The sequence below is a fragment of the Perognathus longimembris genome, chromosome 13, assembly GCF_023159225.1.
Source record: "Perognathus longimembris pacificus isolate PPM17 chromosome 13, ASM2315922v1, whole genome shotgun sequence".
Taxonomy (NCBI): Eukaryota; Metazoa; Chordata; class Mammalia; order Rodentia; family Heteromyidae; genus Perognathus; species Perognathus longimembris.
The window spans coordinates 58,523,050-58,550,296 of NC_063173.1; the positions used below are offsets into that span (position 1 = coordinate 58,523,050).

At 58.3% G+C, this 27,247-nt stretch overlaps 4 protein-coding genes across 9 annotated transcripts; 2 read left to right on the forward strand and 2 right to left on the reverse strand.

Moving 5' to 3' along the window:
* The first annotated feature begins 1,440 nt into the window (after window positions 1–1,440).
* Window positions 1,441–6,698, forward strand: Mus81 (MUS81 structure-specific endonuclease subunit). Its single transcript, XM_048360795.1, has 16 exons — window positions 1,441–1,581; window positions 1,666–1,795; window positions 1,897–1,982; window positions 2,331–2,429; window positions 2,574–2,642; window positions 2,796–2,881; window positions 3,468–3,611; window positions 3,756–3,848; window positions 3,947–4,068; window positions 4,384–4,481; window positions 5,267–5,383; window positions 5,463–5,558; window positions 5,723–5,851; window positions 5,927–6,030; window positions 6,353–6,436; window positions 6,513–6,698. The coding sequence occupies exons 1-16, from the start codon at window positions 1,447–1,449 to the stop codon at window positions 6,577–6,579; spliced, it is 1,659 nt and encodes a 552-aa protein (XP_048216752.1). The 5' UTR covers window positions 1,441–1,446; the 3' UTR covers window positions 6,580–6,698.
* Window positions 6,699–7,000: 302 nt separating this feature from the next.
* On the reverse strand, window positions 7,001–19,512 carry Efemp2 (EGF containing fibulin extracellular matrix protein 2). Of its 4 annotated transcripts, none has more exons than XM_048360199.1 (11): window positions 14,079–14,185; window positions 13,270–13,387; window positions 13,005–13,053; window positions 12,234–12,440; window positions 11,626–11,748; window positions 11,215–11,331; window positions 10,938–11,057; window positions 9,381–9,500; window positions 9,178–9,304; window positions 8,793–8,988; window positions 7,001–7,737 (listed from the first exon to the last, which is right to left on the reverse strand). In XM_048360199.1, the coding sequence occupies exons 2-11, from the start codon at window positions 13,378–13,380 to the stop codon at window positions 7,576–7,578; spliced, it is 1,332 nt and encodes a 443-aa protein (XP_048216156.1). In that variant the 5' UTR covers window positions 13,381–13,387; window positions 14,079–14,185; the 3' UTR covers window positions 7,001–7,575. The 4 variants fall into 4 exon arrangements, with proteins under 4 accessions (XP_048216156.1, XP_048216153.1, XP_048216157.1 ...); XM_048360196.1 differs by having other exon boundaries at window positions 14,150–14,172; XM_048360200.1 differs by lacking the exon at window positions 14,079–14,185 and adding an exon at window positions 13,630–13,766.
* On the forward strand, window positions 17,943–21,806 carry Ctsw (cathepsin W). Of its 2 annotated transcripts, XM_048360202.1 has the most exons (10): window positions 17,943–18,119; window positions 18,335–18,419; window positions 19,499–19,612; window positions 20,292–20,446; window positions 20,531–20,627; window positions 20,705–20,785; window positions 20,871–20,996; window positions 21,142–21,206; window positions 21,284–21,490; window positions 21,580–21,806. In XM_048360202.1, the coding sequence occupies exons 1-10, from the start codon at window positions 18,033–18,035 to the stop codon at window positions 21,688–21,690; spliced, it is 1,128 nt and encodes a 375-aa protein (XP_048216159.1). In that variant the 5' UTR covers window positions 17,943–18,032; the 3' UTR covers window positions 21,691–21,806. The 2 variants fall into 2 exon arrangements, with proteins under 2 accessions (XP_048216159.1, XP_048216158.1); XM_048360201.1 differs by having other exon boundaries at window positions 21,284–21,806.
* Window positions 21,807–21,987: 181 nt separating this feature from the next.
* LOC125361633 (FGF1 intracellular binding protein) lies at window positions 21,988–26,845 on the reverse strand. 2 transcript variants are annotated; one of them, XM_048360204.1, is made up of 10 exons: window positions 26,663–26,845; window positions 26,298–26,496; window positions 25,979–26,105; window positions 24,608–24,708; window positions 23,840–23,973; window positions 23,409–23,517; window positions 23,266–23,329; window positions 22,968–23,054; window positions 22,791–22,888; window positions 21,988–22,109 (listed from the first exon to the last, which is right to left on the reverse strand). In XM_048360204.1, exons 1-10 carry the CDS (start codon window positions 26,745–26,747, stop codon window positions 22,040–22,042), a joined length of 1,074 nt encoding a protein of 357 aa, XP_048216161.1. In that variant the 5' UTR covers window positions 26,748–26,845; the 3' UTR covers window positions 21,988–22,039. The 2 variants fall into 2 exon arrangements, with proteins under 2 accessions (XP_048216161.1, XP_048216160.1); XM_048360203.1 differs by having other exon boundaries at window positions 23,819–23,973.
* Between the last annotated feature and the right edge of the window lie 402 nt (window positions 26,846–27,247).

Consider the following 27,247-nt stretch of genomic DNA (forward strand, 5'->3'; position numbering starts at 1 on the left):
TAACGTTAAACCGGGGGGGGGGGGAACTTCCAGGAAGACTTCCTCGGCCTACAACAACGACCCTCGCTCCGCTGCGGGGACGTCGGAACAATCGCCGCGAGGGCCTCGGCCCCACGCGCGGAATCGAGGGTGCGAGTGGGGGCGTCTCGCGGCGCATGCTGGGGGCTGTAGTCGCCCGCACGGCCCACCGTCCAAGCTCCGAGGGCGGCCGGGAGAAGCCGCGGGACGCCCCCTCGCCCGCCGCCTCCCCTCGGCGCCCCGGCCGGAGGAGAAGACTCGCCCCACCTTTTTGCGAGCCTCACGGTTTCCCAGAGCAACGGGGGGGGGGGGGAGGAGGAAGGGGCTTCGCAGTTACCCTGGAGACGCGATCCTTCCGCCCCCGGCCGCGGGATGCCCTAGATGTCCTTATTAGGACAAGAGACTGGAGGGGGCGGGGCCGGCCCCAACGCCGGCTCCGCGCGCCTTATAAGGCCGGGTCGGGAAGGGGGCGGGCCCCGGGGGCCGGGCTGGGGCGGGCCCCGGGGGCGGCGACTCGGCCCGCTCCTCGCCGGCTGGAGCCCGCCCACTGCCGGCCTTACAGCGGGTGGCCTGGGGCTGCAGAGCCCTTGTCGTCCTCCCCCCCCCTCCGCGACGAGACCCGCACCCACGTCACCACCTACACTGGTGCTTCAGCCCGGGACCCGTGTGCAAGATTTCGGCCTTCAACCTCCGAGAAAAACGAAAAGGAAGTGTTCCGTCTACTAAGCAGCTTCCTGGGGTGCCATCCCCAGCTTCCAGGACCCCTCGCGCCTCTCACAGGCCTTCCGCTTGTGCTTCTCTCTCTTGCACACACACACACGCACACGCTCACACGCACGCCCGCCCCTTTACGCCTAGCGTGGACCTTCTGTGCACGTCCCTGGGCTTGTCTGGTGCTCTCCCACTGCACACACACGCACACACGTGTCCCACGGCCCACCATGGCTTCTGCACTCCCTCCTCCGCCACTCCGCTCTTGCCGTCCCTACTCTCCTTCCCGGAGGTCCCATCTGCAGATGCGCTCGCGCCCGCGGGGCCCCCCTCCGACCCTCCCCGAGCCCAGCGGGCCGCCGGCCAGCTCCGCGGGGGAGAGGCCCACGGTGACCGGCTTAGGAACCTGGGGGCCCACCCACGCCGGGTGACGGCCCTCCCGGCCGCGGGGGGCGCTGTTCCCCTCCGCGGAGCGGCCCCCACCCCCAGCCCCGAATCGAAGGCGAGAGGAAGGGGCGGGGCGGAGCCTCGACGGGGCGGGACCTGGCGGGCGGGTGGGGCCTCGGGGAGCGAGGGCGAAGGTGGTGGCGACCCGGCCCCGCTCCACCCGCCCGAGTGAGGAGCTGGGGTTGGGAAGGCGCCGGAAGCGAGCCTCGCGGCCACGTGACCGCGGAGGGCCCGCCCCCTCTCCCGCCCCGCCCCCCTCCCCCGGGGCTCATGGCGGCGCCCGTGCGCCTGGGCCGCAAGCGCCCCCTGCCCGCCTGTCCCAACCCGCTCTTCGTGCGGTGGCTGACCGAGTGGCGGGACGAGGCGGCCCGCGGAGGGCGCCGCACGCGCTTCGTCTTCGAGAAGGTGAGTCCCGAGCCGGCGCGCCGGGGGCGCTGGGCGCCGCCGAGCCCGGACCCCCGACCGACCCCCTCACCCCTGCCCCGCCAGGCGCTGCGCTCGCTCCGGCGGTACCCGCTGCCTCTGCGCAGCGGGAAGGAAGCCAAGATCCTCCGGCACTTCGGAGACGGGCTCTGCCGGAAGCTGGACGAGCGGCTGCAGCGGCACCGGGCGTCGGGCGGTGAGCGCCGGGGCCGGAGCGGGTGGTGTGCCCGCTTTGGGCACCTTGCAGACTGCCCGCTGCACGATCCGCGAGACTCGGGGTTTATCTTCTCCTTGTAGGTGACCCTGCCCCCGGCCCCCCGTCCGGAGAGGAGAGTGCAGCCATGGAAGGCTCACCTGCCAAAGTCCAGGAGTCTGACGTGCCAGTGAGGAGGGGGCAAAGGAGACGGGGGGGGATTGGGGACGTTGAGAGTAGGACTTGGTTTGAGAGCTTCAGCAATGAATCGCCCTCTTTGAGACTTTAGTGTCTCCGTCTGTAAATGGGGATATTGATAGAGAAGGAGTCGTTACTGTGTGTTCTTGTCTTGCACTGGTGGTAGAACTGAGGCTGGACCAGGCACAAACCTCCACCCTTTGTCTCTGCCCTACAACTGGCCACTGTCTCATCCACAGACTGCACGGGCCTGTGGAAAAGGCAGGCCTTGCCGGGACAGGGCCGACACTTGACTGACCATCATTGATGTTCATGTTCAGATCCTTTCTGTCCCTTTCAGGTTTCTGCCCAACCCCAAGCAGGAGGCTCTGGCCGCTACTGGCCAGCTCGGCACTCCGGAGCGCGAGCTATTCTGCTGCAGCTCTACCAGGAGCACCTGGTAAGTTGGCTGGCCACACCAGGGATGAGGCAATGAGCAGAGGTAAAGGCTCCAAGAAGCACCTGGTGCTGGCAAGGCTAAAGTGAATCACAGCTATTCAGGGAGGACAAAGAACAGCCCCTAACTCTTCTACCATGATTTCAGAATCCTGATGGCCACTGTTTCCTGACCAAGGAGGAGCTGCTGCAGAGGTGTGGCCAGAAGGCCCCCAAGGTGAGCAACCAAGTTGGCATGGACAGGTAGCACCCACTAGTCTTTCCTTCATGGTGGTGGAGAGTGGCACGAGGCCCGGCCCACGTGTGGCTCGTGGCGGGGGGACGTGGGAGCCCTGGGTACTAGGGGCATTGTTTCACTCCCTATTCACAGGTAGCCTCTGGGAATACTCAACCCTGGCCTGCCCTTCGTGGACTCCTCCACCGGAACTTGGTCCTCCGGACACACCGGCCAGCCAGGTAGGGGCCAGCGGCAGGAACCGGGGAGCATGCACAGCATTCTTAGAGTTTCTCTCCGTGGTACTGCTGAGGTGGGGGAGGTCTAGCCTATCTCAGGAGCCCGTACTGTGGGAAAACATAGGCTACCAGCTACTAAAACAGCAGAGGGAGCTCCCTTGTTAGAGAAGCCGGCAGCCTCTGGTGGGGAAATGCTCTTATTGGCGTGTTTTTAAGTCTGCTTAGAGAAGGACAGGCTCAGTGGCACGCACCTGTAATCCCAGCTACTCTGAGGCAGAGACTAGGAGATCATAGTTTGAGGCCAGGGCAGGTAAAAAGTTAACAAAGCCCCACCTGTAGTGAGCGCTTGTGATTCCCAACCATGTGGGAGGTATAAACAGGAGGATCGCCGCACAGGAAGGAGACTGAGGCACACGCATCACAGACTTCAGGAGTGACGCTAAGGAGGGTCCTGAGGAAGCCGGGCTGAGGCAAGAGGACAGGGCGGAAGAGAGAAGCCGCCGGACTTGGGCAGGGTGGCCAGGGGGGGTGAAGTCCACGTCACGAGGGGCGGCAGGAGAGCGAGCTGTGTGTCTCCTCCCCCTCCCAGGTTCTCCCTGACCCCGGAGGGCCTGGAGCTGGCTCAGAAGTTGGCCGAGTCAGAAAGCTCAAGCTTGCCGAATGTGGGCGCCGAGCCGAAGGAGCCTCCTGGGGAGGAGCCAGCGGTGCCACCAGGAGCAGCCTTGGCTGAGCGGTGAGGAGGAAGGGGGGAAACCGGGGCAAGAGGGGTCCTACAAACAAAGCCAGAAGCACACCCTCAACTCCGTGGGCTGGGGCTCGGGGTTGTGCGTGGCGGGGCACCCCTGGCTTCATGAAGCTCAGCCCCACTTCCTCGCAGTGGCACCAGTGAAGGAGGCCGGCAGCCGCTGCTGGAGCTGAGGCCTGGAGAGTACAGAGTGCTGTTGTGTGTAGACACCGGCGAGACTCGAGGGTAAGGGCGGGGGGACGGTGAAACCCATGAGTGGATGCTGGGGGGAGGGGGTCACTGCTAGACCACCTTGACCTTGGCCTCCTTCCCTGTACTCTCAGGGCAGGACACCGGCCAGAACTACTCCGAGAGCTCCACCGGCTCCGCGTGGCCCACACGGTGCGCAAGCTGCATGTGGGGGACTTCGTGTGGGTGGCGCAGGAGACGGAGCCCAGAGATCCAGGTAAAAGGCCATGGCTGGGCCAAGTGCCCGTGGCTCACACCCAGAACCCGAGATAAAACCTGTGATCTGATGGAAGGGCCAAGCCAGCCTGGGTAGGAAAGACTAAGACCCTTATCTCCAGTTAGCTAGCAAAAAGCCAGACAAGGAGCTATCCTTCAAGTGGTAGAGCGCCAGCCCTGAGCAAAAAGCTAAGGGACAGAGCCCAGGTACCGAGTTCAAACCCTAGTATTGGCCCAAAAAAGGGGGGCTATGGATGGGCAAGAGTCAGAGACCGGGCCTGGTGACGGGGGGTGTCGCATTTTGGCTTCTCGGCAGCAAGACCTGGGGAGTTGGTCCTGGACCACATTGTGGAGCGCAAGCGGCTCGATGACCTGTGCAGCAGCATTGTGGACGGCCGCTTCCGGGAGCAGAAGGTGCCTCGCCACGCACTGCCTGCCCCAGGCCCTTCAGCCCAGACAAGGCAAAGGGCACTGCCGAGAAGGTTCCTCCAGGCAGAGCCTCCCTGGCCTCCTTTGAGCTAAGGAGCCTCCTAAAGACCCCAAGGGTGGCTGCTGGCGGCTCATATCTGTCATCCTAGCTACTCAGGAGGCTGAGCCCTGAGGATCCTGGTTCAAAGCCAAGCCCCTGCCCTCCCCTTCAGGAAAGTCCTTGCGACGCTTATTTCTAAAGAATCACCAAAAAGCCAGAGTGGCAGTGTGGTTCAAGAGGTAGAGTACTGGGATATAGCCTAGTGGCAAGAGTGCCTACCTCGGATACACGAGGCCCTAGGTTCGATTCCCCAGCACCACATATACAGAAAACGGCCAGAAGGGGCGCTGTGGCTCAAGTGGCAGAGTGCTAGCCTTGAGCGGGAAGAAGCCAGGGACAGTGCTCAGGCCCTGAGTCCAAGGCCCAGGACTGGCCAAAAAAAAAAAAGAGGTAGAGTACTAGCCTTAAGCAAAAAAGCTGAGGGACAGTATTCAGGCCCGGAGTTCAAGCCCCAGGACTGGCACCAAAGAAGAAAAAAGACCCCCTTGGTACTCAGCACAGATAAGGCCAGGGCCTCCAGTAGTGGAAAAGCAGAGGCTACACCTCATTATTCTAAGGCCGGAGGCCATAGACAGCCTTGCAAGCCTGAATGCAGGGTACGCTGAGCAGCCTAGTCACATGGGCATCTGGGCCTGACCCCCCCCCCCCATTCCCCTCTCCACCTCCCCAGTTCCGCTTGAAGCGCTGCGGCCTAGGGCGCCGGGTGTATCTGGTGGAGGACCATGGCTCCGTCCATAACCTCAGCCTTCCTGAGAGCACGCTGCTGCAGGCGGTCACCAACACCCAGGTGAGGGCAGGACCAGGCTGGCGGGAGCCGCGGCACGGGGCTCGGGAGCCGCCTCCCTACCCGCACTCCGCTTCCACAGGTCATCGACGGCTTCTTTGTGAAGCGCACTGCCGACATTAAGGAGTCAGCCGCCTACCTGGCCCTGCTGACCCGGGCCCTGGAGCGCCTCTACCAGGTGACGAGGGGCTCCTGCTGGGCAGTGGGCCTGGCTCGGCCAAGGCGGGCCATGGGGGTGGGATCCCCATTGTTCAGATTGCCTGGGGGGACCCAGGACTGGGAAGGACAAGTTGGGGGTTGCTCCCGAGAGCCCGGCTGGGCCTAAGTCCCCTCTTCCCTTAGGGCCACACCCTGCACAGCCGCCCCTGGGGGACCCCCGGGGAGCCCCAGCCAGGGGAAAGGCCCTCCCCAAACCCACTGTGCTCACTCCTCACCTTCGGAGACTTCAACGCAGGAGCCATCAAGAACAAGGTACCGCCCTGGCCTGGACCCTGCTTAGGTGGCCTGGGCCCGGCCCGTTCCTGACCCAGGCCTCCCTAACCCCAGGCCCAGTCGGTGCGGGAAGTGTTTGCCCGGCAGCTGATGCAGGTTCGAGGGCTGAGTGGAGAGAAGGCAGCTGCACTCCTGGAGCGATACAGCACTCCCGCCAGGTACACGCTGCACACGGAGTTCACCCTCACCAGCACCCCTGAGGAGACCATGTTGATGGAGTGGGGGGAAGCCAGAGTCCCATGCTTGGTGCCAGAAGGTGGCGTCCTGGCGGAAGGGGCCAGGCCACTGAGATGGGGAGCGCTGGGACGCTTTCCTGGTTCCAACCCCAGAAAGTGGGGGGGCAGGTACGATGAGCAGGGCCTCCAACGCCAGGCTCGGTGACATGGGCAGTGTCTGGAACCTACCACCCTAGGCTGCCCTGTTTAGCTTAAGCTTCCACGGTGCTGCTGGCACAGATAGCCCTGTGCACCCCACCCACAGCCTCCTGGCCGCCTACGACGCCTGCGCCACCCCCAAGGAGCAGGAGCTGCTACTGAGCACCATCAAGTGTGGGCGTCTACAGAGGTGAGGGCAAGACTTCACCTGGGGGGAGGCAGCCCAGGCCCCAGGCCAACCCTCTCCTGCCTTTGTTTTCCTGCAGGAACTTAGGACCTGCTCTGAGCAGGACGTTGTCCCAGCTCTACTGTAGCTACAGCCCCCTGACCTGAGCCACGAGATAGCCACGTAGGCCACGAGAGAGACCCATTCCCCTCGTCCTCCTCCACCCAGCCTCACCGGCCCTCCGACTGAGACCTTTAGGCCTACAATAAAATCCTTTAAGCGTCCGCAGCCTCGTGTGTGATGGAGATGCCGAGCCCCCAGAACGTCACACGATGTGCAGGAACTTAGGAGCGAGACTAAGCAGAGCCTGTGTTGCTACACTTTTTTTTTTTTTTGCAGTGCTGAGGAACCTGGAGCATTGTGCCTCCTACGCCGCACTCTCCAGTTACAGTTACAGCCCTGCCCGGGGCCTTTACAAACCAGCTCCTGTCCACGTGTGACACATGCCCATAATAACAGCACTTGGGAGGCTGAGGCAGGAGGATCTGGGATTTCCATGTCAGAGAGAGATAGAGTCAGTGGGCATTGTAGCTTTGAATCTACTTTATGTAATTAGATGGTCCCTGGTCCCACAAAAGTTCCTTTGATAAGAAGTTGTATAGCTTGGAAAAGAGGAGCTGGGAAAGCACTCACAGTCATCACCTCGTTTTATAGATTGCGAAACAGGCCCAGGGAGCTAGCAGGGCTTAAACAACAAGTATCTAGTTAGAGGCAGAGCTAGGACCCTGACTCTGGGCCTCGTGGCAATGTCTTGGGCAAGGTTTCTCAGCCCCCTACACAGCAGCCCAGCCGGGTGTGGGACGGGGCCTGGGATCTGTACATTTCATTACCTCCTTCCTTGAACCCCCAGGCCCGCCCCAGTGGAGCCCCTCAGCCTAAACACAGAGCCCGCTTCGGGTGGGCTTAGCCCGCTTCTCCCAAGCCCAGCCCCCTCCCCGGCCTGAGGTTGCCCGCCCACCTCAGCCACCAGGACTCCTTCTTGCTCCCTTTATTGCCTTTCTATCCTTCACAACATTTTGCCTTTTAGCAGAACCCGGCCATCGCTGAGCCCCAGGCTCCTCAGCTACAGGGGGCGCATGGCCCCTCACTAAGGGTCCCCCTCCTCAGAAGGTGTAGGCCCCCACGAAGATGGTGAGTCTCAGTACGGAACTGGCCCGGTAGCTCATGAGGGAGTTCATGGTGACCATCTCCAGGTCCAGCACGTACTCCCGGGGGCCTGTCACTGGCCGGGCGAGGACCAGCATGGCGCTGACGTTGTTGATTTGCTGCAGGGCACAGTGGGTGGCAGGACATGGAGGGTGTCAGGGTGTCAGCCTTTGCGCCAGGCAGGATCCTCCCCCAGGGTCCCTTCCCCTGCCCTGCGGACAGCCCTGGCCAGGCTGCTGTCACCCAGGCGTCTCCTACTGGGCTGAGGCTCTGCCCCCCAAAGTATGCTCCCTGGTTCTCTCCCTACCCCTTCTAGCTGCTTCTTTTGTCATCAAGATTAACTGATGAGGGGCTGGGGATATGGCCTAGTGGCAAGAGTGCCTGCCTCGTATACACGAGGCCCTGGGTTCAATTCCCCAGCACCACATATACAGAAAATGGCCAGAAGTGGCGCTGTGGCTCAAGTGGCAGAGTGCTAGCCTGGAGCAAAAAGAAGCTAGGGACAGTGCTCAGGCCCTGAGTCCAAGCCCCAGGACTGGCCAAAAAAAAAAAAGATTAACTGATGATTCAAGGCCAGTGTTGGAATGATGGAGCCTTTGCTTCATTGGAGCAGGCTAGACTGCCTTTCAGAGCTTTTGTTGCTGGAGATCAGACCCTGGGCCTCTTGGTAGAGTCTAAGCACATGTATCACTAAGCTACGCTGTCAGCCCGGAAGCGTTCAGCTCCCAAAGGAAAAGCAAGCTCTGGCGCCAAACGCCTCTTAGGGCTACCTACAGCATGGACCCGGGGGTGTGAGGCCCTCCCCCACGCCCGGAGCCACGCCTGCACCCGTGCCGGCCACAGCTAGCTCCCCAGCAGAACTGGACCCAGTCCAACTCCTGCACAAATCTCAACGCCACTCCGCCACTCCTTGTTTTGTGGGTGAAGAAAACCAAGGCCAGGTAGGGGAGGCCCATACGTGCGGCTCAGATCCCAATGATCAACTAACTGACTGTCAGAGCTGTCCTAGATTCTTGAACCCCGGGAATGTCCCATTGCACACACCAGTCCTGCCTCCTGGGGTGGGAAATAGCCAGCCTGCCTGGTCTCCCACTCAACGCTCCTAGAATCATGTCTGAGATTACACATGCATGCTGGGGGCGGGGGGGGAGCGGTGAGCCAGAGAAGGCCTTACCCTAATGTAGAAGTCCCCCTGAGAGTTTCCTGCGCGGATCTGAAAGGCATTGTAGGCCCCGGGGTAGACAGAAATCGCCTGTATCTGGAACACATCGGCGGGCACGCTGCGCTCCGAGGTGATGCTCATGTAGCGGTGCACAATGGAGGAAGGCTGCTCTCGACACAGGGGGTTGGAGGCCGGGCAGAGGCAGCGACTGGAGGCCCCAGGATGGGAGAGAACAGTGAGGCTCTAGCCCATTCACCAAAGATCCTCTGGGGAATCCCAGGAGGGCCCACCTACTCCCAGTGTAAGACTACAACTCCCACCAGCCCTCAGGTGTACCAGCCAGCCTGTAATGCCTTCTGGGAACTGTTTCCACAGGAGCCTGTCACCCCAGACTCACTTGTCTGACACCTGGATGTAGGGCTCCACACAACGGTTGGTGTCCACGCAACGGTAGCCCCCATGGAAGTTGATGCAGGTTTGGGCCTCAGAGCACTGATGCCCACCTGATTCACATTCATCGATGTCTGTACCAGGGTAGAGGGGCTGGAATCAGGGACATGGGCCCCTCGACCCTTGCCCGCCCCACCCAGCCCTCTGTACCTTGGCAAAGCCGTGTGGCCATCAGCTGATAGCCCTGTGGGCAGTGGCAGGAGAAGCGGCCTGGCTCGTTGACACAGCGGTACTGGCAGAGGTAGCTGGAGTAGCTGCACTCGTCGGTATCTGAGGGAGGGTGGGGAGGAGGACACTGGGCTGAGGGCAGCCCTCACCACTGAGCCCCGGGGGCTCAATTAGGGACAAGAGTCCTGGATATGGGGAGAGAGAAGGGTCAAGAGGAGCCCTGCAAAGCTCAGGAGGGCAGTAGAGGGGCCAGGCACATCTGCAATCCTAGCTACTCAGGAGGCTGAGATCTGAACATCATGGTTCAAAGCCACCCCAGGCAGGAAAGTCCATGAGACTCTTACCTCCAATTAACCAGCAAAAAGCTGGAAAGGAAACTGTGACTCAAGGGGTAGGGGGCTGGGGACAGTGCCCAGGCCCTGAGTTAAAACAATACCAGCACACACACCCAAAACCCAAAAGGTTTGTAGGGTTCCTGGGTTTAGTGACACGGTATTCTGTGTACCACATTAGCATTTAGTATTAGACCCAGAGTTCAATCCCCAGTACTATAAAAACAAGTATGTGAATAAATAAGAAAGCTATGCCCAGACCTTCTACCGTACCATATAGACCTCCATGTTCCCCAGGACTGAAAGAAGATTAAACATACACACACACACACACACACACACACACACATATGCTGGGAATGTGGCTTAGTGGTAAGAGTGCTTGCCTTGCATGCATGAAGCCCTGGGTTCAATTCCTCAGTACCACATAAACAGAAAAGGCCAGAAGTAGCACTGTGGATCAAGTGGTAGGGTGCTAGCCTTGAGCACAAAAAAGCTCAGGGACAGCACCCACACCCTGAGTTCAAGCCCCACAACCGACTCCCCCCCCCCAAAAAAAAAAAGAAAAAGGACACATGAAGTGACATGGAGAGAAAAGTCTGAAATTGAGCTGTGGCCCTTCTCACTTAACTTCTTCTCAATCGAAGGCTAAACTCGGTTCACCCAGGACTTTATGGTTTGTTTGTTTTTTACAATTCTCCCAACAAACCTAAATGGGAATGTTAACGTCTTGTTTGCAGACAGAGAAAGGACAACAAAATGATATCCTTATCCTGACATAAAGACCAAGTGTGCAGAGCAGGTGCCTGGCACCGAGTAAGTTCTTAACAAAGTTCTCTCAAACTTCAGCTGCTGGAGACGTGACGAAGCCGGTCTGTTATCACTGCCCCCGTTCATCCCTCAACCAACCCATTTTGGAGAAGAAACAAGCTCAGAGAGACGAATATCTTGCCCTAGTGCGGGATTCAAATGCCGCTCAGCCTGACTCCTAGGGAGAATGGCACCCACATCCTCACGTCACCAGCGGGCTTCAGGAGGAGGCGAGCTGCTCCTGAGCTGCCCACCAGCCCTGGATCGCCCTGCGGCCAGCACAGAATGGAGGGCATGGTGGCATAGGGGCAAGGAGAAGGGGACATGGAAGGGTCAAACACGACTGTGTGGCATGGCGTACCGCAAGGCCCGGAAGGATTGCGGGATTTGGACTCACCACTGCAGGAGAAGCCATCCCGATGCAGCTCGTAGCCCTGGTGACAGCGACACAAGAAGGTCCCATAGGAGTTGAAGCAACGCTGCTCACACGGGGCCCCCATCTCACACTCATTCACATCTGAAGGTGCCAGGAACGGTTGTGGAGGGGTGAAAGCAATGGGGCAGTCCACAGCCCCCGCCCCCTCCCCCTCCGCTTAGGCTGATGTCAGGAAAGGGGGGGTCCCTCGTCTCACACCTTTCCCAGGACCCCGGAGCCTGGCCCAGCCCAGCCTCACCCACGCAAGAGCGGTTGTTGGGCCCCAGCTGGAAGCCCGGCTCGCACTGGCAGCGGAAGGAGCCGGGCAGGTTCACGCAGCGGTGCTGGCAGTAGCGGTAGCGGCACTCGTCTACGTCTGTGAGGGAAGTGGAGAGGCGGGCAGAGGGGAGAAGGCAGGCAGGGTGTGGGTCGGCTGGAGCTCGAGGCCTCGGCACCCATGGTCTTGGCTTTGCCTGAGGAGCTGGACTGGGCCAGAGCCCGGCCAGCCTTGACATGCGCCCTGCCCACATCCAGTCCTGTGACTGATGACATGGGGCGCAGGGGACAAGGACGGAGGTGATCCTGGGAGTAGGAAGCAAGAGGGGTCAGGTGCTAGAATGAGAAGAGCCAGGCTAGGGCCCAGAACAAAGACAGCGCTCGCTGGACTCACCCACACACTCCGGCCCAATCTTGCGGTAGCCATCCGGGCAGGTACACTGGTAGGAGCCAGGTAAGTTATGGCAGTCCTGGCTGGGACGACAGTCGTGCAAGGCCTGGGCACACTCATCCACATCTGTGGAAGACATCATTCGGCTCTTACCACAGTCCCACGTGCCACTAGTTTGGGAGGTGACACACACTAGACATCTGACGTTCACATATGGGCGCGTGGGTGACTGGCGTGAACACAGCACAAACAACCACCCAACGGCCTGGGCGCCTCCAAGGGGACCCCTAACCCTGACACCCCGTATCACGGGAGCACAGGAAACAAGGCTCTTCCCACCTAGCCCCCAATGTCGCGGACACCAGGACCTTCCCTTCTTAGGCCCCATGGCTCCCAGGGGTGGAATGTGGATCAGAAAGCAGGCAGAGGCAGCAGCTGTGGGGTAGAGCTCCTGCATGTCTTCATGGGAGTCAGGAGAGTCCCCGATCTGAATAAGAATGGGGGTGCCTCCCTGAAGAGCCCAGGGGCCTTTAAGCAAGGGGGAGGAGGACCAGGAGAGGATGTCTGGCGAGAGGTCTGGAAGGCTGGGTAGCAGAGAGGCTGGCGCTCACCCACGCAGGTCTCCTGTTCGTCCGGCTCATATCCTGGTGGACAGGGGTTGGGGTGTTCTGCAGGAGGCACCGGTGGGGGGGGTCCCTCGCCATGTAGGTCGTTGATGACGGCAGCCGAGCGGGGCAGGCACAAGTAGCCCCCATAATGGTTGATGCATTTCATCTCGCCCTTGCAGGCCTCAGGAATGGTCAGGCACTCGTTGACATCTGCAGAGAGGGGCCTGCTGGGCACAGCCAGTCATCTGGGCTGGCCCTGGAGGTCGTGAGAGGCAGGAGTCTGGCTCGGCCTAAGCTGGGTAAGGATGCCTGCTTGCAGAGGACCTGTCAGGGCTGCAGGTGGGGCCCCTGTCCCCTATTTGTCCCCCTTCTTCTGCCTCAACGTGGGTTTCAACCCCACCTCAAAGCCCTGGCTCTGGCTCAGCCTAAGAATGATGGGCAGGCCTCTGACCCTCCCCTGAGGAACTGCCCCCCCTAGGTTACAGGATAAAAGGCTGGGCTAGGAGTGTGGTTCAGAGAGTTGTATGCACCCTGGCTCTCCTGGGTAGTGCCCAGTCGCCCTCTTGCCTACTGGGAGAGAATAGATACAGGGTCTCCCAGGTTTCTTGGAGAAAGACCCACTTCTAATTGAGCCCTCAGAGAACAGGAGCTGGCCTGGGCCCAGCAGAGCTGGGCAGAGGGCAGGCTATTGGGCTCTGGCTACAGTTCTTGGAGGTGGGGTAACCTGAACCCCAGCCAGGCTCCTGGGGTGGTGGTTCCTCCGGGTACACTCACCCCGGCAGTGCTGGCTCTCTGGGTCCCACTCGTAGCCATCCGTGCATTCCTGGAAGGGAACCCATGGTGGCCAGGGCTCATTCCAGTCTCCTCCAACCAGCCAGCAGCCACAGGGCCTGCGCCCTGCCACCCTCCAGGCCGACCCAAACAATGGTCTCCGGCAGACCCACCAACCAGGAAGGGGAGAATGGGTCCCCGCAGCTGCCACCCCAGCCCCGACATCTCTCTGCCCGCCCATTCCGGGCCGCGGTCCCACGGTGCCCACCGTATAGCTGTCTGGCTCCTCGGACTCCTGGGGAGACGCTGCCCCCACGAGCAGCAGCAGCAGCGTCCAGAGCAGTAGAGAGCCGGGGAGGCAGGAGGCGAAAGGGAGCATCCTGGGGCTAGGGGGTGGTGGGCGGGGGTCAGGGGCCTCTGCCAAGCCGCCGGAGCCCCCGCTCCAGGCGCCTCCCGCTCAGGGCTGAGCTGGGCACCCGAGTCTTCCGTGGCTGGGGGCTGACTCCTCTCTCGCAGGCCCGGGTCCCCGGCCCACCCCGCCCCTGCCCGGTGCCCAGCATGGCGAGCCGCGGGGCGCAGGCCTCTCGGTCCTGCGCCGCGCGGACTCGGAACGCGGACGGCCACTCACTCGGGCCCGCGGCGCCCAGCGGCTCGGTGGACTCCGGCAGCGCCTGCGGGCAGCGGGCGGACGGGCGGACGGACGGGCGGACAGCGCAGCTCCCTGGACGCGCGGCCCCAGGAAGCGCCCCCCGCCCGCCCGCCCGGCCGGCCGGCCCACCCCCGGCGGAGCGCCCGCCCTTCCGCGGATTCCTGAGCCTGCGCCAGGGGGAGGGACCCCGACCCCCGCTTCTCCGCCCCCCGGCCGGCCGCAGGCCCCCACCCGGTCCCCCGCGGCGCTGCCCTCCCCGGAGCAGTCCAGCCAGGGCCCCCCCACCCCCCGCCCTCGGTCTCGACCTCGATGCCTGGTGCCCGGGCTCACCTGGGGGAGGGGGGGGGTCCCTACCCTCATCGAAATATCCTGTGCACCCACACCCTCCCTAACCTGCACCCCTAGAACTGCATCCTGGGTGCCCACACCTTGGTCCCGCGAAGACCCGGACTCCGATTGGGCACTCCCATCCCACGAGGTTCCAGGCACCCAAACGCACACTTAGTTCTGGGGGCTCCAAACGCTCTAGGATCCTACTCTGGGCTCCCAGGTGGTCCCGAGGGCGTTGGGGCCCCTCCCTGGGGCCCAGGCAGGAGACGCCCCTCGGCGTGGAGCCGTCCACCTCCCACCCCCTGCCCCGGTCCGCCCGCCCGGGGGCCCTCCCTCCGCGCCGGCGCGCGCCCCCACGCCGGCGGCGCTCCAACTTGCCACTGCTTGGGGGCGGGGGCAGCGGCTCCCCTTTGGCCCCAAATGAATGGAAGTCCCTAAGGAAGGCTGGCAAGCCCGGACTCCGGGGAGCAGGGCGCCCTGGCACCGCGCCAGCGCCTCCCCACCCTCTCCTCGCCCGCGTCCCCTCCCCACCCGGCTTCCGCCTCCGCCCCCAGCGGGGCACAGGCCCGGAGCAGAGGCCCCGGGGCGGAGCCGGGCCCCCAGGAAGGGGCGGGCCTCGCCGGGCCCACGTCTCAGGGCGGGCCAGACGGGAAAAGGCTGCGTGTCCAGGGATCCCCCGCACAGGACGGGCTGCGAGCGGGAATAAGGCGGCCCTCCCTTGCCCTGCCCATCCCTTCCCTACGCTTGCTGGTCCCTGCCATCGCTTCAGCCAAGGTGGCACTGAGGAGGGGCTGGGCGGAGAGGGGGGCAGGGGGCAGGTGGGGGCCAAGGTGTGAAGCCGTGGGGTTCAAGGAAAACTACTGACTGCGCATGTCCTTCCCACTGCCCAGCGCCCCAACCACTGGGACAAGGTTAAAAATCATCATCCAAACCGAAAGAGACGCCTGGAGATGGTGGCACACGCCTGCCATCCCAGCACTAGGGAAGCCGCCAGCACTGGAAATAAACTCTACACTGTTCCTCTTACACTGGGAATACAAGGCGGCGGCACTGCTTTGGAAAAGGTTCTGGTCATTTCTCAAAATGTTACATGACCCAGCATGACCTACCTCTGGGGAAAACTGAAAATGTGTACAAGCCAAGATATCTGCATGCTGTACCGGTAGCAGCCCTAGTTATAAAAGCCAAAAATGTAGAGACAAGCTAATGTCCATCCTCTGACAAGTAAGTTTTAGTCTATCCATTTTATTCGGCCACCAAAAAAGCACTGAAATGCTGATAACTGCTGTGACATGGGTGAAGACTGAAAACAAAGCACTAAGTAAAAGAAGTCCGACCTATCCAGGAGCTGATGGCTCACCTCTGTAATTCTAGCTACTTGCGAGGCTGAGATCAGAGGATTGCAGTTTGAAACCAGCCTGGACAGGAAACTCTGTAAGGCTCTGATCTCCTAATTAAACACATGCACACACAAAAAAGCCAGAAGTGGAGTTGAGGCTCAAGAGGTAGAGGAGCACTAGCCTTGAGTGGAAAAGCTAAGGGACAGCACCCAGACCTTCCCCTACCATTAAAGCCCTACCACTAACAACAAAACCAAAAAAAAAAACCTCACCTGATTATCAAGATTTAACCATTCCAGGCAGTGGCAAGGATTTCATCCAAGCCTAATAAGCCACGGGTGGGAAGATGGGATGCTGTTAGCACTCCCTTTCACAGATAAGGGTGGCTGAAAGATTTGTCTTAGGCACGGCCAGCGTGTGAAGGGCAGCATTCAAATCCCACTATCTCCAAGACTCTGACTTTGTCCTCTATCAGTGTTAAGAAGCTACCACGTGAACAGCTAGCCCGGCTGGTGGGTGTGCGCTGTGGTGTCATTCAAACTTCAAAGAGAACTGGTGCTGCCACAGAGATGAAACAAAGAGGCCCAGAGGGGAATGCTTATACACTTGATGACTCAAACTTGAATTTGAACCTCCAACTTTGCACTTAGACCCAGGAGTACTTGCTAGTTGAAACTGCCTCCTCAGAAGGCCTCAGTGACCCCAGTAGCCATCCTGGGCAGGAGACGTGGAGGCTTTTCTTTCCTCCCCCTCCCCCTCCCCCTCCCCCTCCCCCTCCTCCTCCTGCTGGTAAGCTGTCCCTGAGCTTTTTTGCTCAAGGCTAGCACTCTACCACTTTGACCCATAGCCCCATGGCAGGTTTTCTTGTGGTTAGAGATAAGAGTCTCAAAGAAGTTAGGTGCCAGTGGCTAACACACTACTCAGGAGGCTGAGATCTGAAGATTACAATTCGAAGCCAGCCCGGGCAGGAAAGTCCATGAACCATAAGACTTTTTTTTTTTTTTCTTTTGCCCATCCTGGGGCTCAAATCTGGGCTTCGGTACTGTCCCTGACCTTCTTTTTGTTCAAGGCTAGCACTGTACAACTGGAGCCAAAGTGCTACTTCTAGCTTTTTCTGTGACTAATTGGAGATAAAAAGTCTCACAAGGTGGGCGCCAGTGGCTCACGCCTGTAATCCTAGCTACTCAGGAGGCTGAGATCTGAGGATATAGTTTGAAGCCAGCTGGCATAAAAGTCCCTGTAAGAATCTTTTTTTTTTTTTTTTGGCCAGTCCTGGGCCTTGGACTCAGGGCCTGAGCACTGTCCCTGGCTTCTTTTTGCTCAAGGCTAGTACTCTGCCACTTGAGCCACAGCACCACTTCTGGCCATTTTCTGTATATGTGGTGCTGGGGAATTGAACCCAGGGCCTCATGTATACAAGGCAAGCACTCTTGCCACTAGGCCATATCCCCAGCCCTTTTATTTATTTATTTATTTATTTTTGCCAGTCCTGGGCCTTAGACTAAGGGCCTGAGCACTGTCCCTGGCTTCTTTTTGCTCAAGGCCACGTGAGCCACAGCACCACTTCTGGCTTTTTCTATGTATGTGGTGCTGGGGAATCGAACCCAGGGCTTCATGTATATGACACAGCACTCTTGCCACTAGGCCATATCCCCATCCCCCTGTAAGAATCTTATCTCCAAAAAAAAAAAAAAAAAAGAATCTTATCTCCAGTTTAACCAGTCAAAAACCAGAGCACTAACCTTGAGCAAAACAACTCAGGGAACAGCACTCAGGTCCTAAGTTCAAGCCCTACAACGACAAAACAAAACAACAAAAAAATCTCATGGACTTCCCTGCCTGGGCTGGCTTTGAACCATGATCCTCAGATCTCAGCCTCCTGAGTAGCTAGGATTATAGGTGTGAGCTCCATGAGACTCATATCTCCACTCAAACTACCAAAACAGGGGCTGAGAATGTGGCATAGTGGTAGAGTGCTTGCCTTAGCATGCACACAGCCCTGGGTTCGATTCCTCAGCACCATATAAACGGAAAAAGCTGGAAGTGGTGCTGAGGCTTAAGAGGTAAAATGCTAGCCTTGAGCAAAAAGAAGCCAGGGACAGTGCTCAGGCCCTGAGTTCAAGCCCCAAGACTGGTTAAAAAAAATACCGAAAAAGCCAGCACTGGAGCTGCCACTGGTCAAGTGGTAGAGTGCTAGACCTGTGCACAAAAGCTCAGGGAGAGTGCTCAGGCCGAGTTCAAGCCCTTGGACCAGGAAAAAAATGTCTCATAGACTTTCCTGCCTGGGCTGGCTTTGAACTAAGATCCTCAGATCCCAGCCTCCTGAGTAGCTGGAATAGCAACAGGCTACTGGCGCCCAGATGGGAAAGCTTCTGGAAAGATGGCTGAGCTTCACAGGAGCAAGAGTAGCCGTCAAGAGGGCAATGATTCCATCCCCGCCTGGTCACCAGGGTCTTTGGCCTTCACCCCTTGGGTTTCCCATCACATCCATGTATTGTCAGTGTCTTCAGATCTGCCTTCCAGCCTCCTGAACGACACAAGGAGGGGATGGAAAGAAGCCAAGCAGGCCTAGATGTCTGGCCTACGCGCATGCTCTAGGGTCCACCTGCCACCCGAGCCTGAGGTCCCTTGGGGGTTTCCTCAGCCCCACCCCCTCCAACCTGATCTGCACCGCTTCCTGCCCCTGCATTTGGCACTCGAGGCTGCACCACCATGGCGCTGACAGCCCAGCTCTCCTGCCTCCTGGTCCTGTTGGTGACAGACCAAGCCCATGGCATCAGGGACTCCCTAGGAGCTCAGGTAAGGGTTGCCAACCTGCTCCTCACACCCTCTCCTCTGCCAGTGCCATGGCTGAGGCCTCTTCAGAAACAGCCAGAGAGCACCCATTTCTCAGAGGGAGCGACTGAAGTGGGAGATGCTGGCCATGCCCAGTTGCCACTCCTTGCAGGGTTGTGGCTGAGACAGACCCAGCCATGAGTTCTGCCCTCACCCCACTCCCTGCCATTCCGTGCCAGGCCCCCGGTCCCCAGCCACTGGAGCTGAAAGAAGTCTTCAAGGCGTTTCAGATCCAGTTCAACCGGAGTTACTCAAACCCAACAGGTACCATGGGGCGCATCTATTCCTAGTTCAAACACCCATTTAAGATGGAAAAACTCGAGCAGGGTACTGGCAGCCCGCACCTGTAATTCTAGCGACTCAGAAGAGTGAGAGTTGAGGATTGCGGTTCAAAGCCTGTCTGGACAAGAACATAAGTCTGAGACTCTTATCTCCACTTAATCACCAAAAAAGCTTGACGTGGAGCTGTGGCTCAGCGGTAGAACACTACCTTGAGGAGAAAAAGCTCAGGAACAGCACCGAGGCCCTGAGTTCAAGCCCTAGGGCTGGCACTTAAAAAAAAAAAAAAAGAACTGGAGGTTCTGGATTGGGGGCGGGGGGGGGGGGGAGTAGGTTTGGCCCAGCCCACCCAGCGGGATAGCAGGGCTGGAGTTGTACCTGCTCAGGTCTCCAGGGCATGGGAGGACACAGTGATGTCCTGTGTCTTGAAGCTGGAGGACCTCATGATGGCGGACAGGTTTCTGCCCCAGCCTTAGAGGGGCCTCTGGCTCCTCAGCCACCTCCAAGTGATTACAAACCTGGGACTGGCGACCGCTATCTAAGAGTCAGGTGTTTACTCACCAATGCCCCCATGCCCATTTTCTGCCCATGATGAAAGTCCTTGTCACCCCCATTCCGAGAGCCCAGGCTCTGCTCCTCCCTTCTCTCTTAGGTCTCCTTTCCACTGAATGCTGGTCTGTGCGTGCCTGGGCCTTCCCCTCCCCCCTCCAGCTTTAGACTTGTGATCTGAGGTGTGAAGAGGAGGTGGGCAAGGTGGTGGCCTGACAGGAAGCTTGTCCCTAAGGACCCACTCCATTTCCCCTCTGAGTCACTGCCTCCAGACCCCTGGCCTAGTTTCTTCTGGGGGGGGAGGGGGCAGATGCCCCCTTGCTGCTTTTAGGGACACCTTAACACTTAAGTAACTGGATAACCACTTCCTGGGCCCAATGGCTGCAGTGGAAACTGTGGAGGCCACGGAAAAGGAGTCAATGCTCACCTGGGTGGGCATGGGTGGGCGGAAGCCCAGCCAGTGGCCACTTCCTGCCTCTAGAGAGTCAGTCTGAGACAAATCCGTTTTGGTCCAGAGCATGCTCGCCGTCTGGACATCTTTGCCCACAACCTGATCCAGGCTCAGCGGCTACAAGAGGAGGACTTGGGCACAGCTGAGTTTGGGGTGACTCCATTCAGTGACCTCACAGGTACTGCGACTCCCCTGGCCCATAGGCAATGAACGGAGAAGCCATTTTCTAGGAACACAGGCAGATAAACAGAACAGCCTGTCCGCTTGAAGCACTAAATGTCTGTCCCAAATGCCAGTTCAGGGGCAAGAACCCTGCTGGCCTGCATCCTAGCCAGCTCAGGGGCCAGATTATAGGACTCAGCGTCTCTGCCTGATGCATCCAATGTAAGGATGCAAATGAGCGCAGGTGTGCCTAGCTGGAGTGGGAGACTCTATCAAGACTGGAGTAGCCAGGTGTCTGTGACTCATGCCTATAATCCTAGCGACTTAGGAGGCTGAGGTCAGAGGATCCTGATTTGAAGCCAGCCCAGGCAAGAAAGGCTGAAAGACTCTTATCTTCAATTAACCATCAAAAAGCTGGAAGTAACCGGGCTGGTGGCTCACACCTATAATCATAGCTACTCAGGAGGCTGAGATCTAAGGACCGCAGCTTGAAGCCAGCCTAGCACAAAAGTCCCCATGAGCCTCGTGTTCTCCAATTAACCACTCAGAAAACTGGAAATGGCTCAAAGTGGTAGACAGCTAGCCTTGAGCAAAGGAGCTCAGAGACAGTGTCCAGAACCCCGAGTTCAAGCTGCACAACTGAGGGGCAGGGGGAAGGCAGTCAAACCGGTGACCTCTATCCTGTCTGTCCCCAGAGGAGGAGTTTGGTCAGCAGTATGGGAACCGGAGGGCAGCTGGAGGAGACCCCGGCACGGAGAGGAAGGCATGGTCTGAAGAGTGGGGGGAGCCGGTGCCCCATTCGTGTGACTGGCGCAAGGTGCCTGGCATCATCTCACCCATCAAGAACCAGGTACGTGCCCCCCACCTAGTAGGGGTAGGAAGAGGGTGAAGATTTGGGTGCCCCACCCAGCCCACCCTCTGTGTCACCCACCAGGAGCGCTGCGCGTGCTGCTGGGCTATGGCAGCCGCAGCCAACATTGAGGCCCAGTGGGGCATCTGGGCCCGCCAGCCTGTGGAACTCTCTGTGCAAGGTACACTGGGGAGAAGGGGAGGAGGGGAAGAGGGAAGGGCGGCCGCAGGGTCCGTTCACTGTCCCTTCCCGCCCTAGAGCTGCTCGACTGTGGCCGCTGTGGAGATGGCTGCCAGGGTGGCTTCGTCTGGGATGCGTTCATAACCGTCCTCAACAACAGTGAGTACCGGGCGACTGCGGGGTGGGGGTGGGGCGGGGGGTGGGGGCAGGAGCCAAGGCTCTTCCCTCGTCCTCCTGTCGCCAGGTGGTCTGGCCAGTGAGAAGGACTACCCGTACACCGGCCATGTCAAACCGGCCAGGTGCTTGACCAACAAGTACAGCAAAGTGGCCTGGATCCAGGACTTCATCATGCTGCCGGACAACGAAGAAAGTGCGGCCCGGGTGGGGACCTGAGGGGTGAGGGTGGGAGTGAGGAAGAGCTGCCAGGACAGAGGCGCATGGGGCTACAGAGCGGCGGGGGAGGGGGGACCCACATGCCCATGTGCCACGAGCAGAAGAGCTCTCTCTGTCTCCAGGAATTGCTCAGTACCTGGCCACCAGGGGTCCGATCACTGTGACCATCAACCAGGCCCAACTACAGGTAAGCAGGGCAGGCGGGGGGGGGGGCATGTGAGAAAGGGGACCCCAGATTTAGCCCCTCTGCCCCCACCTCTGTAGCACTACCAGAAGGGCGTGATCAAAGCCACGAGCACCAACTGTGACCCTCGACTTGTGGACCATTCTGTCCTGCTGGTGGGTTTTGGCAAAAGCAAGGCAGAGAAAATGAGGGGGGCAAAGACCGCATGGACCCAGTCTCGTCGCCCCGGCCGCTCCACCTCCTTCTGGATCCTGAAGAACTCCTGGGGGGCCAACTGGGGTGAGCAGGTGAGTCTGACCCAACGGGGAGGAGACGGGGCACAGAGGCCCATCCCACCTGCTGGCCCCCAAGTCCCTTACGTTCCTCAACTTCCTAGGGCTACTTCCGTCTCCACAAGGGGAGCAATGCCTGCGGCATCACCAAGTACCCACTAACAGCCCGTGTGGACCGGCCAGTCAAGAAGCCGCGGGTCTCCTGCCCTCCCTGAGCAGGGCAACCACGCCTAGGCCTCTCCTGCATACCAGCTGTCTTCCTCGCCAACCCCGTCATGAGGCTTCCCCAACTTCTGTCTATGGCTTAAATAAACCAAGTTGATACCCCTGGCTCCTTAGTAGATTCAGCCGTGATCTAGAGGGCGGGCCAGGAGCGCACAGACCCTGACCTGACCCTGTCCCTGAGGGGCTGATGGATACCGAATCCTCACGCTGTAAGGCCACGGCACTCAGGATCAACTCCCACGCTGCCCACGACCCTGTGGGCTCCTTCCCAGGAACCAGGACTGGTCTCCAAACTCATGGCAACTTTATTATCACTGTATTCAGGATGGAGGGAGGGCCTCAGTCATGATAGAGGCGCAGGAGGCAGCCGCAGAGGGTGCCCATATAGCGCTCCCAGAGGGCCTGGTGCCTGTAATGAAAAAGGCAACAGTGACAGATGCTCGTGTAAGGCCTGAGTCTGAGAGGGCTACAAATGTTTCCCACACCTTATTAGATCCTCATAAATTCTTTTTTTTTTTAGGTGCCAGTCCTGGAGCTTGAACTCAGAGCCTGGGCGCTGTCCCTGAGCTTTGTTGCTCATAGCTAGCACTCTACCACTTGAGTCACAGCTCCACTTCCTGGCTTTTCTAGTGCTCAATTGGAGATAAAGAGTCTCACAGACTCTTACCTGGGCTGGCATTGAACTGTGATCCTCAGATCTCAGCCTCCTGAGTAGCTAGGATGACAGGCGTGAGCCACTGGCACTTGGCCACTTGGCTTTTTTTTTTTTTTTTTTTGGTGGTGCTGGTAATTAAACTCAGTGCCTTGCATATGCTAGGCAAGTGCTCCATTTCTTAGTTACACCCACAAATGATTAATTCTTATGATTCTTAGACCTACTGCCCCAGTTTACATGAGGAAACTGAGGCAAAGACAGGTTAATCTGTGTGTCCCAAGTTATGCAGATTCTAAAGGTTAGACCCAGAGAGTTACACTCCGAGAGTTGTATATGGGGATCCCCGAGGGTGCATGCATGGGTGGGGGGGGAGTCCCCAGGAATCTGCCTGGTTGGGGCCAGAACAAGCTGGACAGGAGGCCTGTGGTTTCTCACCGGAATCCATCCAGGGAGTGGACAGATGCTGAATAGTGATTCAGGAAGAGCCGTACATCATTCAGTGGCCAGTGATCAGAACGGCAGGGTTCCACAAACTGTGGGCCCAAGGGAACATTTACCATCCCCAGTACAAGCACAGGTGTGGGTCAGAGGGTAGCAGGCAGGGCAGCTCACCTTCTCCACCAGGTCCACAAACAGGTCTCTGACATCCTTATTGTGAGTCAGCTTGGCAGCGACATTCACCAGTCCTCGTGACAGATTCTGTGGGGCAAGGACCCTAGGAGTTCTGGGGTGCTGAGCACAGAGTCGGGGAAGGGGCAGGTCTGTCCCCAAATCTATATACCTCCCTCAATCAAGCCTGTCCCTTTGTTTACAAGTGAACAGGGAACAGCAGTGCCATCTGCTGGCCGACCCAGGAGAGGAACAAAGAAGCTGAAGGTTCCCTAGGGGAGAGGCTGAAAGGGCTAAAGACCTTAAAGTTGGTTTCCATCTCAGAGAAGACACCAATCTTTCCCCGGAGGGCAGTACACACCAGGCTGAGGGAAAAAGAGAGGCATACCTACAGTCACCTCTGCCCCCGCTTCAGGTTTGGTTCCCACAGAATCCCAAGGTCACCTCTTATGCAAGTCCAGAAGGTCCTTATCAGCCACAAGCACCTTGAGTTCCTTCAAGTCCTGGAGAAATTCTTTGTCTAAGTCCACGTCCATGTCATCCACCTGGGAGTCTGCATGAAGGAAGATGGGGTGAGCGCTAAACTCATCTACCACAACCAGAGCCTTTCTCAACCACCACCTCCTTGCACCCCACAGGAGAGAAGAAACAGTGTCTCACAGATGGAATAACATGCCCCAGGCCAGACAGAGGGAGCCCTTGGTCTACAGACAAGGTGGGATGGGGAGAACTAGACTATATAAGGAGAGGGGGTCTGGGTGGAGCCCCGAAGGAAAGATAGCGAGACTCGGGGGGCTACAGAAGAATTGCTGGTAAGGAGGCAGGCCTTGAGAGGGTGGGAGGGAGCCAGGCACCTGGGTCGGTGGGGGCCTCACCGACGGCTCCAAGGGTCCAGTTCTGGATCATGAGCTCAGCACAGAAGGCAAAGTCGCCAAAGCTCAGATACTGTAGCTTTTTCTTCCCTGTCTCAAAGCGGTTGTTGGCAAAGAAGACAATGGCTGCATAGTCCCTGCAGATAGGGAACAGTGTGGGTCCTCTCAGGACTTGAAATCCCTTCTGACTAAGCCCACAATGATGTCTTCACATTAATCTCACTCAGTACATATTGTAAGGTTACAAGCAGTTTTCTTCTTGGCAAGCAGCCCCCACCTGCCACCTTGGCTGGACATCTGAGCTCCGGCCTCTTTCTTCCCCCACTGTGTGACCCTCCCACAAATGACCTCTTATGGGCCTCTTTAACAGTGCCGAGACAACATTCATCCCAGTTTCCTAAGAGACACAGTGAGCAGTACCGGCTCTCATGACTGCACACTTCCTCGGTGCCTAACAAACGCCAACTCCTTAGAGCCCAGATGGAAAATAACCAGGCTAGGATCTGAACCCAAGTCAGCCTGATCCTTAGAACAGATCAGAAGTGAGATCGTGCAGGGCGCCAGTGGCTCAGGCCTGTCATCCTAGCTACTCAGGAGGCTGAGATCTGAGGATCACAGTTCAAAGCCAGCCTGGGCGGGAAAGTCCCTAAGACTTTTATTTCCCACTAACCACCAAAAGAAGTGGGATAACCATCTCCCCAGAATAGCCAGGAGGTGAAAGGAGATGAAGTATACCAGACTCCGGGACCAAGGAAGGCATGTGCCTCTCACCTGGCCAACCGATCAGGGAGGAGGAAGTGTTGCTGGATGTTATCCACCAAGGAGCCTCGCATTTCCTCCACCGCTTTGAAGACTCGCTTAAAGTTGTCAAACTGCAGAGAGGTTAGTGGAGAAGAGGAACTGGTCAAAGGTAATCCCCAATAAACAGCTCACTCAATACCACTCTCTCTCCTACCTACCTCTCCGGGGGCAATCCTTCCTTCCTTCCTTCCTTCCTTCCTTCCTTCCTTCCTTCCTTCCTTCCTTCCCTCCCTCCCTCCCTCCCTCTCTCCTTCCTTCCTCCCTTCCTCCCTCGCTCCTTCCTTTTCTCTTGTCATTCCTGGGGTTTGAACTCAGGGCCCGGGCACTGTCCCTGAGCTTCTTTTTGCTCAGGGCTAGCACTCTACCACTTGAGCTACAGCAAACTTCGGCTTTTTTCTGTTTATGTGGTACTAAGGAATCAAACTTGGGGCTTCATGCATGCTAGGTAAGCAGTCTACCACTAAGCCACATTCCCAACCCCTGGCAACTATTTCTTTAGCACCAGTTATTCCTTCAGTAACTACTAGTTGTTACTAGCAGTTATCAATTCAACAGACATTTGTTTGCTTCTGCCATCTGTTCCTGAATAAACACTATTCTCTACTACTAATTCAGCCCCATCCTAGCCTTGCTCTCTGGTTCTCCATGAGCTTGAACAAGAATGGATTCCCCTAAGGTAAGTCCAAGCTGTACATGGAGAGCTCATGACGAATACTAAGGAAAGGTACCAATGGCCCAGAAGGATTTCTACACCCTGGAACTACCAAAAAGGCCTGTGGAGAAGGCACCATCCAGTGCTCTGCCCTGTAATTCAAAAGGTGGATATAACCAGTAACAGTACTTTCCAAGTAACAGCAACATAATCGAAAGCAAGCTTGGGACTGAAGAAATGTAAAGATTTGATCTGCAGAGAGTAAATCACACGGAAGTCTGAAAGTGAAGACTAATAGTATACCAGCTAACCTGGAGGCAATGGGAGCCAATAAAAGTATATAATCAAGGGAAAGTCATGGTCAGATCTGGTCATATGAAAGGGACAAAAAGCGAGGAGTGGGACTGGGAATATGGCCTAGTGGCAAGAATGCTTGCCTCTTATACATGAAGCCCTGGGTTCGATTCCCCAGCACCACATATATAGAAAACAGCCAGAAGTGGCGCTGTGGCTCAAGTGGCAGAGTGCTAGCCTTGAGCAAAAAGAAGCCAGGGACAGTGCTCAGGCCCTGAGTCCAAGCCCCAGGACTGGCAAAAATAAATAAATAAATAAAAAAGCGGAGTGTCCAAAGGAACGGAGGGAATGAATGAACTATATAGGATGTGATGCATGTGTAGAACAGCACTTACCTGTCGGCGGCAACTCTTAAGCGTGATGCCTGTTTTGGTGCTGATGTCATCCAGGTCCTTCTTGGTGCCCTTGGATAACTTCTTGCCCAGGACCTCCCGAACAAAGGCTTCGTCAAAGGCGTAGTACCTTGTAGAGGCAGAGGACACCACTGACCCTTCATAAAGGAGGGAAAAGGGGGCCTGAGTTGTTCCCTTCTCTCAACTTGCTGGGTTCTTGGGGGGGAGTTCCGTCCCTCCCCGGGCCTGAGTTTCAGCCTGCAAAATGCACATAGGTCAGACTGCTTGATGAGTGATCTCAACATCCACACCGGGTGAGCACCTTTCGATCAGCAGCGCCTGCCGGGAGGGAGGGATCTGGAAGATGAGCTGGTGCAGCAGCTTGGGCGGTGCGTGCAGCAGGCGCTCGAGCATGTGAAAGGTTCGGTAGTGGTCCATGGTGTCGCTCTGCAGCACCCCGGCCGTGGCGCCCGTCTGTTCCAGGATTCCCGAACGCACTCGCAGAGCCACCGCGTCGTTCACTGGAGAGCGGGCACGAGGATCAAGCCCTATCTCGCCGACCCCTGAGGCCCTCCGGAGATTCCAGCCCCAACCTTTTCTCCATCCCTTAACTCCCAGCCACCTGCCCCGCTAAGGCCTGGCTCCGCCCCTTCTCCCATGCAAAACAGCCGCTCCGCCCGGCCGGACCTGAATAACCATCCAGCCAGAGGCGATACACCTCCTCGTCGATAAGGGTCGTGTTCCCCACGAAGATGTCCAGCTCGCTGGTCATGGCGAGGCCCCGCCCGGCGTGCCCCGGTGCCCGGGTGCCCGGGTGCCCGGAGCTTGAGCGAGCACGGGCCCAGCCCGGGGCGCGCCGACGCTCAGCCACTTCCGGGAGCGCCGGGAATCCGCTCCCTTTGCCCGGAGCCAATCAGGGGTCACTTCCGGGGCGGAGCTAGTGCAGCGGAAGTAGCCCGGGAAGAAATCCCTGCCTGCGAAAGAAATGTTGCGCTACGGGAAGCAGCTGCTGGTTTTGCGGGGTGGGGGAATCCCAGCCCTTCCTATTCGCCTCACTTCGACCTTTCTCCAACACTTCCAGTTTCGTGGTCTCCATTCCTAAATCTCCTCTCAGCAAGTTGTGTGTGTAGCCCTACTTTTATGTCCAACCCGCAGATGAGCATCGTTTTAACCACACTCCTCACCCCTGCACGAGTTAATTCATGCCCCACTACTCACAATGTCCCTCAGAGATCTGCCTGAAAGTCCTCGTCTGCGAGCCTGCATATCTGC

Excerpts from the sequence above, each read along its gene's own strand:
- Mus81 (XM_048360795.1), top strand. The coding sequence starts at position 1,447 with ATGGCGGCGCCCGTGCGCCTGGGCCGCAAGCGCCCCCTGCCCGCCTGT. Across the intron at positions 2,430-2,573 it reads AGCTCTACCAGGAGCACCTG|AATCCTGATGGCCACTGTTT; the intron begins GTAAGTTGGCTG and ends CCATGATTTCAG. Across the intron at positions 6,031-6,352 it reads CGATACAGCACTCCCGCCAG|CCTCCTGGCCGCCTACGACG; the intron begins GTACACGCTGCA and ends CCCCACCCACAG.
- Efemp2 (XM_048360199.1), bottom strand. The coding sequence starts at position 13,380 with ATGCTCCCTTTCGCCTCCTGCCTCCCCGGCTCTCTACTGCTCTGGACG. Across the intron at positions 11,058-11,214 it reads CAACAACCGCTCTTGCGTGG|ATGTGAATGAGTGTGAGATG; the intron begins GTGAGGCTGGGC and ends TGGCACCTTCAG. Across the intron at positions 9,305-9,380 it reads GGCCACACGGCTTTGCCAAG|ACATCGATGAATGTGAATCA; the intron begins GTACAGAGGGCT and ends ACCCTGGTACAG.
- Ctsw (XM_048360201.1), top strand. The coding sequence starts at position 18,033 with ATGGCGCTGACAGCCCAGCTCTCCTGCCTCCTGGTCCTGTTGGTGACA. Across the intron at positions 19,613-20,291 it reads TCCATTCAGTGACCTCACAG|AGGAGGAGTTTGGTCAGCAG; the intron begins GTACTGCGACTC and ends GTCTGTCCCCAG. Across the intron at positions 20,786-20,870 it reads CATAACCGTCCTCAACAACA|GTGGTCTGGCCAGTGAGAAG; the intron begins GTGAGTACCGGG and ends TCCTGTCGCCAG.
- LOC125361633 (XM_048360203.1), bottom strand. The coding sequence starts at position 26,747 with ATGACCAGCGAGCTGGACATCTTCGTGGGGAACACGACCCTTATCGAC. Across the intron at positions 23,974-24,607 it reads CTCCCTGATCGGTTGGCCAG|GGACTATGCAGCCATTGTCT; the intron begins GTGAGAGGCACA and ends CCCTATCTGCAG. Across the intron at positions 23,518-23,818 it reads TGAGGCCCCCACCGACCCAG|ACTCCCAGGTGGATGACATG; the intron begins GTGCCTGGCTCC and ends TCCTTCATGCAG.